General features: G+C 38.5%; 1 protein-coding gene across 1 annotated transcript in view; it reads right to left on the reverse strand.

The window, feature by feature from the left end:
* Window positions 1–12,231, reverse strand: part of PTPRE (protein tyrosine phosphatase receptor type E) — a 487,247-nt gene that overhangs the window by 44,996 nt on the left and 430,020 nt on the right. Inside the window, exons 15-17 of the mRNA XM_053692511.1 lie at window positions 11,474–11,567; window positions 10,166–10,242; window positions 7,147–7,281 (exon numbers count right to left, since the gene is read on the reverse strand). Of these exons, the coding sequence (XP_053548486.1) occupies window positions 7,147–7,281; window positions 10,166–10,242; window positions 11,474–11,567 (306 nt within the window). The remainder of the gene's footprint in view (window positions 1–7,146; window positions 7,282–10,165; window positions 10,243–11,473; window positions 11,568–12,231) is intronic.

A 12,231-nucleotide genomic window follows, 5' to 3' on the forward strand; every position in this document is an offset into this window, starting at 1 on the left:
CTAGTTTCTAACTTAATACATGGGTGAGCCAATGACAATTGGTATATATATGCAGCCACCAATCAGCAGCTAGAACCTAGGTTCTTTGCTGCTCCTGAGCTTACCTAGATAAACCTTTCAGTAAAGGATAACAAGAGAAGGAAGCAAATTAGATAATAGAAGTAAATTAGAAAGTTGCTTAAAATCGCATGCTCTTTCTAAATCATAAAAGAAACCATTTGGGTTTCATTTCCCTTTAAAGGGACATGAAACCCAAAAGTTTTCTTTCATGATTCAGATAAAGCACACAGTTTTAAACAACTTTCCAATGTACTTCTATTAAAAAATGTGCTTCATTCTCTTGGTATTGTTTGTTTAAGGAGCAGCAATGCACTACTGGGAGCTAGCTAAACACATTGGGTGAGCCAATAACAAAAGACATGTGCGCACCACCAATAAACAGCTAGCTCCCACTAATGCATTTCTGCTCCTGAGCCTACCTAGGTATGCTTTTCTACAAAGAATACCAAAAGAAGGAATCCATTTAGATAAGAGAAGTAAATTGGAAAGTTGTTTAAAATGATATGCTCTATCTGAATCATGAATTAAAAATGTTGGATTTCATGTCCCTTTTAAAGGGACAGTCTACTCAATTTTCTCCCCTTTAATTTGTTCCCAATGATCCACTTTACCTGCTGGAGTGTATTAAATTGTTTACAAGTATTTCCATTACCCTTATATTGGCATTTGAAATAGTTGATTTAGCCTGTGGTATCCCCACCTATCCTGAAAGTTTTTGGTCTTAAGGCCAAGATGTGTAAATGCAGCCAGCAGAAGAAATTACACTCCCAGTGAGGTATAGAAGAGATAAGGTAATAAAATGTTTATTTTCCATTGTTCTCTCCAAGTATTGGTGATTGGTTTACAGACAGATATAAGATAAAGAAGCAGGTATATGTACACAATGTAATAAAGTAATGAGATCTGATTATACCTACAAGCTCAACCCATTTTTTAGGTTGTGGCTTCAAAACACAAAATCAGCTAATTCATATACACAAATAAACCTTAAAAAAGCAAATCTCATAAATTGTATACTCTGCAGCTGGTAAAAAAAAGTAATTGGAAATACATTAAGGGAAAACCAATTTCTCCAACATTGGTGTGTCCGGTCCACGGCGTCATCCATTACTTGTGGGAAATATTCTCCCCCACAGGGAAAGGCAAGGAGAGCACACAGCAAGAGCTGTCCATATAGCTCCCCCTCTGGCTCCGCCCCCCAGTCATTCTCCTTGCCGCTCTGAACAAGTAGCATCTACCACGGGGATGGCGAGGAGTTTGTGGTGTTAGTTGCAGTTTTTTATTCTTCTATCAAGAGTTTGTTATTTTAAAATAGTGCTGGCTTGTACTATTTACTCTATAACAGAAAAGTGATGAAGATTTCTGTTTAAGAGGGCTATGATTTTAGCACCAGTAACTAAAATCCATTACTGTTATCACGCAGGACTGTTGAAACAAGAGAACTTCAGTTGGGGGTAACAGTTTGCAGACTCATCTGCTTCAGGTATGACTGGTCTCCTTCTAACAACACAGGCTAATGCTAGATGACAGTCATATTTCCCCTCAGGGGAAAAGGTAAGCCATTTTTCTTTCACCTCAGCAAAAAAAGATAACAGGCTTCCCCTTTTTGTTTTTTATGCTGGTAGACACTGTTAGGGGCAAAATCGATTGTTTTTTATTACAATATGATACCATTTGAAATATTTTATAAGCTCACATACACTGGGGAACGTTTTTTATTGATCTGGCTTGTTTTAGACACCTAAATCTAGTCAGGAAGGCCCCTTCACTCTAGTGTGCTGAGGGAGGAAGCCTCATTTTGGTGCTTCAGCTGCACAGTTGATTTACAAGGCAGTGCATGCAGATAGGGTCCTGTGGCTCAGAAAGTGACTCCAAAAGGCTTTTTTCTGTGAATGGTGACCCCTAAGGAAGATAAAAAGCTGCAACAAGGCTGTAGCAGGGATTGTAGTGTATAAAAACGGTTAAATCTAACAATTAGCTCCGGTTTGCTTGAGTCTCCATATTTGCTGTGCAATACTTTCTAAGCATTAAGACACTGGGGTCCAAATTTCAGAAAAATCGGATATTGCCTTCATAGTTTTTTGAACATTCAGAAATAAATGTGTCATTTTGTTTAAAATCGTTTTTATTGCATTGTTTGCCTGCCTAAATCTGTTTAACATGTCTGTTCCATCAGATAACCTATGTTCTGTGTGTATAGAGACAAATGTGGTTCCCCCTTCGAGTGTTTGTGATAATTGCGCCATAGCGTCCAAACAAAATCAGGACAGCTCTGTTATTTTTCATAATGTTGCCCAAGATGATTTATCTAATGAAGGTAGTGGGGATAGTTCTACATCCTCTCCTTCTGTGTCTACACCAGCTTTGCCCGCGCAGGCGACACCTAGCGCGCCAGTGCTTATTTCTATGCAACAATTATCAGTAGTAGTGGATAATTCTATAGCAAATCTTTTATCCAAACTGCCAGCTTTTCAGAGAAAGCGTGATTGTTCAGTTTTAAATACAGATAAAAAGAATGAACAATCAGACGCTGACGATGCCTTATCTATTTTACCCTCGCATCAATCGGAATTGGCTGTAAGGGAAGGGCTGTCTGAGGGTGAAATTTCAGATTCAGGAAAAATTTCTCAACAGGCAGAACCTGATCTAGTGGCATTTAAGTTTAAACTAGAACATCTCCGCGCTTTGCTTAAGGAGGTATTAGCTACTCTGGATGACTGTGATTCCATGGTAGTACCAGAGAAGTTGTGCAAATTGGACAAATTTTTAGAGGTCCCAGTGCACGACGACGCTTTTCCAATACCTAAGAGGGTAGCGAACATAGTGGAAAAGGAGTGGGAGAAGCCAGGTGTACCCTTTGCCCCACCTCCTATATTTAAGAAAATGTTTCCCATAGTAGACCCTAGAAGGGACGCATGGCAAACGGTCCCGAAGGTTGAGGGAGCTGTTTCAACACTAGCGAAGCGCACAACTATTCCTATAGAGGACAGCTGCGCTTTCAAAGATCCTATGGATAAAAAATTGAAAGGATTGCTTAAAAAGATTTTTGTTCAGCAAGGGTTCATCCTTCAACCAGCTACGTGTGTTATTACTGTCACTTCAGCGGCGTCCTTTTGGTTCGAAGAACAAGAAAGGTCGCTCCAGAAAGAGACTTCCTATGAAGAAGTCATGGACAGAATTCACGCATTAAAGTTAGCTAATTCCTTTATATTGGATGCCGCCTTTCAAATAACGAAATTGGCGGCGAAAAACTCAGGTTTTGCTATAGTAGCGCGGAGGGCGCTTTGGCTAAAATCCTGGTCGGCAGATGTGTCGTCCAAGACTAAGTTACTGAATATTCCTTTCAAGGGTAAGACCCTTTTTGGGCCGGAATTGAAGGAAATTATTTCAGACATCACTGGGGGTAAGGGCCATGCCCTCCCACAGGATAGGCCTTTTAAGGCTAAGAACAAGTCTAATTTTCGTTCCTTTCGCAATTTCAGGAACGGACCAGCTAATAACTCCACTGCCGCTAGACAAGAAGGTAACGCGGCCCAGCCCAAACCCGCTTGGAAGCCCATGCAAGGCTGGAACAAGGGTAAACAAACCAAGAAACCTGCTGCTGCTACCAAGACAGCATGAAGGGGTAGCCCCCGATCCGGGACCGGATCTGGTAGGGGGCAGACTATCTCTCTTCGCTCAGGCTTGGGCAAGAGATGTTCTGGATCCCTGGGCACTAGAGATAGTTTCCAAGGGATACCTGTTAGAATTCAAGGGACTTCCTCCAAAGGGAAGGTTCCACCTGTCTCGCTTATCTTCAGACCAGATAAAGAAACAGGCATTCTTACATTGTGTAAGAGACCTATCAAAGATGGGAGTGATAAACCCAGTCCCCTCCGGGGAACAAGGTCTAGGTTTTTACTCAAACCTGTTTGTGGTTCCCAAAAAAGAGGGAACTTTCAGGCCAATTCTGGATTTAAAGATATTAAACAAGTTCCTCAGAGTTCCATCCTTCAAGATGGAAACCATTCGGACAATCTTACCGACAATCCAGCAGGGTCAATTTTTGACTACCGTGGATCTAAAGGATGCGTATCTGCATATCCCAATCCACAAATCTCATCATCAGTTCCTGAGGTTCGCCTTTCTGGACAAACATTACCAGTTTGTGGCTCTTCCATTCGGTTTAGCCACCGCTCCCAGAATTTTCACAAAGGTGCTAGGGTCCCTTCTAGTGGTCCTAAGGCCGAGGGGCATCGCTGTAGCACCTTATCTAGACGACATCCTAATCCAAGCGTCGTCCCTTTCCAAAGCGAGGGCTCATACAGACATTGTGTTGGCCTTTCTCAGATCTCACGGGTGGAAGGTGAACATAGAAAAAAGTTCACTGTCACCGTCCACAAGGGTTCCTTTTCTGGGAACAATAATAGATTCTGTGGAAATGAAGATCTTTCTCACAGAAGTCAGAAAGGCAAAGCTTCTAAAAGCTTGTTAAGTGCTTCATTCTATTCCTCAACCCTCCATAGCTCAATGCATGGAAGTAATAGGACTAATGGTCGCAGCAATGGATGTGGTTCCTTTTGCTCGAATTCAAGACCATTACAGCTATGCATGCTCAATCAGTGGAATGGGGACTATACAGACTTGTCTCCCCAAATTCAAGTAGATCAGGTAACCAGGGACTCACTTCTCTGGTGGTTGACCCAGGATCACCTGTCTCAGGGAATGAGTTTCCGCAGACCGGAGTGGGTCATCGTCACGACCGACGCCAGCCTCTTGGGGTGGGGCGCGGTCTGGGACTCCCTGAAAGCTCAGGGCCTATGGTCGCGGGAAGAGTCGCTTCTCCCGATAAACATTTTGGAACTAAGAGCTATATTCAATGCGCTCCTGGCTTGGCCTCAGCTAGCGGAAGCCAGGTTCATAAGATTTCAGTCGGACAACATAACGACTGTTGCGTACATCAATCATCAGGGGGGAACAAAGAGTTCCCTAGCGATGAAGGAAGTAACCAAGATAATCCAATGGGCAGAGAATCACTCCTGCCATCTATCTGCTATTCACATCCCAGGAGTAGACAACTGGGAGGCGGACTATTTGAGTCGTCAGACTTTCCATCTGGGGGAGTGGGAACTCCATCCGGAGGTCTTTGCTCAGTTAACCCAATTATGGGGCATTCCAGACATGGATCTAATGGCGTCCCGTCAGAACTTCAAGATACCTTGCTACGGGTCCAGATCCAGGGATCCCAAGGCGACTCTAGTGGATGCATTAGTGGCGCCTTGGTCGTTCAACCTAGCATATGTGTTTCCACCGTTTCCTCTCCTTCCCAGGCTCATAGCCAGGATCAAACAGGAGAAGGCCTCGGTGATTCTGATAGCTCCTGCGTGGCCACGCAGGACTTGGTATGCAGACCTGGTGAATATGTCATCGGCTCCACCATGGAAGCTACCTTTGAGACAGGATCTTCTAGTACAAGGTCCATTCGAACATCCAAATCTAGTTTCTCTGCAGCTGACTGCTTGGAAATTGAACGCTTGATTTTATCCAAGCGTGGGTTTTCAAATTCTGTGATAGATACTCTGGTCCAAGCCAGAAAACCTGTGACTAGAAAGATTTACCATAAAATATGGAAAAGATATATCTGTTGGTGTGAATCCAAAGGATTCTCCTGGAGTAAGATTAAAATTCCAAAGATTCTCTCCTTTCTCCAAGAAGGTTTGGATAAAGGGTTGTCAGCTAGTTCTCTAAAAGGACAGATTTCTGCATTATCCGTCTTGTTGCACAAACGACTGGCAGCTTTGCCAGATGTACAAGCTTTTTGTTCAGGCTTTGGTTAGAATCAAGCCTGTTTACAGACCCATGACTCCTCCTTGGAGTCTAAATTTAGTTCTTTCAGTTCTTCAAGGGGTTCCGTTTGAACCTTTACATTCCATAGATATTAAGTTATTATCTTGGAAAGTTCTGTTTTTGGTTGCTATTTCTTCTGCTAGAAGAGTTTCTGAATTATCTGCTTTGCAGTGTAATCCACCATATCTGGTTTTTCATTCAGATAAGGTTGTTTTGCGTACTAAGCCTGGTTTTCTTCCAAAAGTTGTTTCCAACAAGAACATCAACCAGGAAATAGTTGTTCCTTCTTTGTGTCCGAATCCAGTTTCAAAGAAGGAACGTTTGTTACACAATTTGGACGTAGTCCGTGCTCTAAAATTCTATTTAGAAGCTACAAAAGATTTCAGACAAACATCTTCTCTGTTTGTCGTCTACTCTGGTAAAAGGAGAGGTCAAAAAGCGACTTCTACCTCTCTTTCTTTTTGGCTTAAAAGCATCATCCGATTGGCTTACGAGACTGCCGGACGGCAGCCTCCTGAAAGAATCACAGCTCACTCCACTAGGGCTGTGGCTTCCACATGGGCCTACAAGAACGAGGCTTCTGTTGACCAGATATGTAAGGCAGCGACTTGGTCTTCTCTGCACACTTTTGCCAAATTCTACAAATTTGATACTTTTGCTTCTTCGGAGGCTATTTTTGGGAGAAAGGTTTTGCAAGCTGTGGTGCCTTCCGTTTAGGTAACCTGATTTGCTCCCTCCCTTCATCCGTGTCCTAAAGCTTTGGTATTGGTTCCCACAAGTAATGGATGACGCCGTGGACCGGACACACCAATGTTGGAGAAAACAGAATTTATGCTTACCTGATAAATTACTTTCTCCAACGGTGTGTCCGGTCCACGGCCCGCCCTGGTTTTTTAATCAGGTTGAAAATTTTTTCTTTATACACTACAGTCACCACGGCACCCTATAGTTTCTCCTTTTTCTCCTAACCGTCGGTCGAATGACTGGGGGGCGAAGCCAGAGGGGGAGCTATATGGACAGCTCTTGCTGTGTGCTCTCCTTGCCTTTCCCTGTGGGGGAGAATATTTCCCACAAGTAATGGATGACGCCGTGGACCGGACACACCGTTGGAGAAAGTAATTTATCAGGTAAGCATAAATTCTGTTTTTAAAGTATACTGTCCCTTTAACTGATCCCCACCATAAAATACTGATTGTACTGGTCACACTGCTTGAGTCACAGTAAAATCAACTGACTGTTCAACCATCTAATGTCTTGTACCTGCTCACGTTCCTGCAGCTCTGTCAGTATAACAATCGTATGAGACTTCCATTCCCAAACCATCCTCCAGAAATCTTCCACTGTATGAGGCAATGGCCCCTGGGTTGCAATAAAATAGTCTTTTTGTCGATAACCCTTAAAAAACAAAATATGTATACAGGATATATGAAAAAGTAACAAATACTCTAAAATATATTTTAAACTGATTCATACATTATCAGGAAGGATCTGTTTGTTCACACCAGTTTTTTTTTTAATGTCTCTTTAAGGATTTTAATAGAAGTTTATTCAGTAAACAATTAATTCAACTGAAAAAGGAATACAAGCTTTAAGTGCCAAGTGTTTTTATAACAACTGTGGATAGAGAAATTCCCAATTTGATTGCATGGTTTATACATTTAATAACATTTTTATTATTTCAGTTTATTAACTGTAAAAGTGTGAAAACGACTATTTGAAAAACATTATCAGATGGAAAATGGACAGTAATAACTGCTTATTAATTAATTAATTAAAATATCTAGGAAATTACATGTGGGTTTAACTAAATTACATACATTATTAAAATACAGTGGAATTTAAAGGGACATTATTGTTAAAAAAAAAATACTTCTTTAAATTAGATTATATTCTAATTATTGTAAAGGCTAGCAGAACACAATCTGCTTCACGTCCACTGCACATGCTAATTTTAACTGGAAAAAACAAAATCATTATGGCTGCTGACAAACTTGTGTTCACTGCATAGTTACAGTCTGCCCCCTACTGGTTGACATAGGCAAAACATAGATTTTATGTTAAAGGGACATGGAATGAATCAGATAAAGCATGCAATTAAAAAATGTTCACATTCATTTTATTATTATTACTAATAAAAAATAATACATTTACTTCTTATTTTTAGTATACTTTATTCAAATTTAGCTAATTTATATGAGAAAATATCCTAGCTATGCTCATAAGCATGCACATGGTACTCAAAACACATGCACACTACTGAGCCATCCCCAGTACGCCCTCAGGGAAAGCAGCTGAGTTTCAACAAAGGATACCAAAAGAAAAAGTAATTTTACAATGGTATTAAATTGAATGTTTCGCGTTTTTCTTTAATGGCATACTCTGTCTGAATCATTTAATTTTGCCTTCCTTTTTTTATTAAAGACACAGAAAACACTTTTGATATTATAATATAAAATATTAATATGTAGTAAATCAACTTCACAGTATACTTTTATCATTTACTTTGTCCCATTTTCCTGTAAGTTAATTCTGAAAATTGTGGGCTTTCCAATCTATGTGAAAACATTAAAGGAACATAAAAAACATTTTTTCCCATGATTCAGATAGAGCATACACTTTAAACAACTTACCAATTTAATTCTATGATCAATTTTTTTTTCTTTTTATAGTTTTCCTTTGTTGATAAGCAGGGATGCAAGATCAGGAGTGTGCACGTGTCTACAGCACTATATTTCAGTCGTTTTGCAACAATTTTATACATTAGCAAGAACACTAGATGGCAGAACTACTTCTTGTCATGTAGTACTTTAGGCATGTGCACGCTTGCTACCTACCTAGGTATCTCTTCAACAAAGAATAACATGAGAACAAAGATTTGATAACAGAAGTCAATTGGAAACTTTTTTTTAAATGTATTCTCTATCTGAATGATGAAAGAATGATTTGGGGTTTAAAGTGTTTTCTCCAGACTTAGCACTTTATATTCCACACAGTCATTGGTTGCACATTCCACTGACCCATTTATAGCTTTCCTTAATTAATCTCAGCAGAGAAGAAAACCTAAGTTACAACATGGCCGTGTCTATTGCTTTGCGGCCACCTAAATATTAAACAACCTTCTTCTCTTCCCCCTTTGATTTTCCCAACTTTTCTCTATACTCCCTTTGTATTCAAGATCTTCATAAATTTTTTGGTTAAGATGGGAATGAGGGGGTGTCCTTACCCCACTCAGGTCCCCCAGACAAACTGACAGACAAGATGCATGATAGCTGTTGTTTAAGGAGTAATCGACCAAGTAATTCCATCTATATAGCGATACAAATGTAAATGTCTTAAATGCTTTTAGGAAATCTTAGTTACTGTCTACTAATATTGGTCTCATTGATCTATCTGTCATTAAGTGGCTATGTCTTCTGTGAAGGTCTTGTTTATTCTTTTATTCTTTTACTAATACAGTTGTACACAAATACATCTACATATTATTCTTCATGCTTGCTGTCTAGCATGTATTTAGTGTTAAATTAAACTTTATAGACCATTTATCAGTTTAACTAAAATGCCCCTCCAGAGGGGATAAAGGCAGATGGACACAACGATAAAGAACATTAGTGTCTGACAGACTGACAGATACTCATTGTGTTGTAAGTGTCTCTTATCAGTTAAAGAAAGCTCCATACAGTCCTCTGAGGGTTCAAAGAACTGATATCCATAACATTGTTGCCAACAGTTGAAGAATTTCCAGGGACACTTTGCAGCAGAGAAGTAGGTTATAAGAATAATGACCACACCCACTGTTTCCATAGTTTTACCAATTCTTCTCCAAAATATGCACTCTAAATTGCACACAGTATGTACATATTGTATTGTGTAGATTGCTGATGACCTACAGGTGTCAGTTCACCAAATTAGATATAGAGTGTTGTTAATTAAGCAGAAATAGTGACTTCATAACCTTTCCGCTACCTCAGTGGTGGTGGAATTAAAACACCACAAACTCATGCACTTAGGGAGACTGGCAGGCCCTGCTCTTGCAAGATTGTGCAAGAGTAAAGGGCGTCAATGTACAAGGATTTCCTTGTCCAGTGATAACAGCGGGCAATAGACAAACAGCAGACCCTGCCCGCTCACATGAACATATATATATATGTGTGTATATATATATATATATATATATATATATATATATATATATATATATATATATATATATATATATATATACAGTATATATATATATATATATATATATATTAATACAAGAAAATGTTATTGTTCTTACATCAATAAATGAAGCATTTATGTAGTCTGTGTATTCTTCACCCCTCTTCATCGAAAGAATCACTCTGTTGAAGTCATCTGAAATTACATGTTAAAATATTAAAGTCTATAAGGATTGTGCATGTTTCAATTGAAATAGAAGAAGCTATATATCAGTTATATGCACTGTGCTTGCTAACAGTTATCTGCAGTCTCACAACCTTTCATGTACCTCTAGTTCCTAAATTATTCTCTGTAGCTGATCCACTAAACAATGAAAAATGCAAAGGAACTTTACTGAATCAACCAAATAGAATAACATAGTTACTTTTAAAGGGACAGTCTACTCCAGAATTGTTATTGTTTAAAAAGATAGATAATCCGTTTATTACCCATTCCCCAGTTTTGCATAACCAACACAGTTATATTAATATACTTTTTACCTCTGTGATTACCTTGTATCTAAGCCTCTGCAGATTGCCCCCTTATTTCAGTTCTTTTGACAGACTTGCATTTTAGCCAATCAGTGCCATCTCATAAGTAACTCCACAGACATGAGCACAATGTTATCTACAGTATATGGCACACATGAACTTACGCCCCCTAGCTGTGAAAAACTGTCAAATGCATTCAGATAAGAGGCGGCTTTCAAGGACTTAGAAATTAGCATATGAGCCTACCTAGGTTTAGCTTTCAACTAAGAATACCAAGAGAACAAAGCAAATTTGATGAAAAAAGTAAATTGGAAAGTTGTTTAAAATATGCCCTATCTGAATCATGAAAGTTTAATTTTGGTTAGACTGTCCCTTTAAGAATGCAAAGGCTAGAAAGAGATTTTAGTTAATTATTCCCTCAGTCTAATTATACTACAATATTAATATAAGTATTTTTTTTTACAACAGTATTAACTAATTTCTTTCCAGACACATACTAACCAAATCATTTCATGTCAGCACTAATTTTACGTTATAAAGCGGTTAATGGCTATGTTTTTTAATCAATTCAAATATTTTCCTCATGTTTGCAGTTCGTTGAGATACATTTGTAAAGTTATTACTATTATTATTATTATTATTATTATTATAGGTAATGAAATAATCTTAGTACTATATATATGTCCTTCCTTTAACCTGTTGATCTTCCTTTACAATTTAGGTCAGGGTTTTAACTAATGATACATTTATTATATATTATTGTTAGTATTACTGAAATTATAATATTTTTACAATAATAGAAATGTATCCAAATGCAAGCAAATATTTGGAGTATAATAAAGCTCAGAAAAGTCATGGTAACCCCTACTTATATCATAACAATAATAGTGACTTACATGGGATGATCTGAATGACTCTTGCTTTTTTCATGTTGGCTGGCAGGTTTCCTGTTCTCATATTCTCTTTCATTATTCGAACATTTGTTAATTTCTGCAAATGCAGTAAAATGCATGATTAATTCCTCTATTAGATAAACAGTATAGTATAGCAAAAATGGAAAGCTGTAAAAAATGTTACACTAAAATTAGATATAACTTGCTTATCTATCGTCTTCCTATTGCCTTAAATAAAATACATTATATTATATAGCTCTCAAGACACTCCCCTGAGATATGTTCTCATGCAAAGTAGAAATGTGCATACAAGTGTGAAACATATTTTGTAACAATTTTGTACATATAAGGGGTTATTCAGGACAGAAATCATAAAAGGCAATTTGTTTTAAATTATTTGGTTGCAATTCGGCTGTCAATTTTGCCATCAATTCGCTCCATTCTTCAAAGATAGAATTAGAGTCAAATTAAGCCGAAATGAGGGAGCGGAATTATAGCTGAACCAACTGAATTTGAACCGAACCAAATTTGAACCAAACCAAATTTGAGGTAAATGCAATCTCAGTTCTTACTGAATTGTCATAAAACTGCTACTTCCTAATCAACCCAGTAACTCAACAGCCAATCATTGTAAAGCTGAGACTAGTAAAGTTTGCAACAAACGTTATTATCCACCATTTTGCTATCTACAAAGTCCTAGGTGCAGCCAGTAAGAGATACAAATGAGTGAGAGGCCTGAATTCAGCAAGGGTGTCTGTGCC

Source organism: Bombina bombina, chromosome 9, assembly GCF_027579735.1.
Source record: "Bombina bombina isolate aBomBom1 chromosome 9, aBomBom1.pri, whole genome shotgun sequence".
NCBI lineage: Eukaryota > Metazoa > Chordata > Amphibia > Anura > Bombinatoridae > Bombina > Bombina bombina.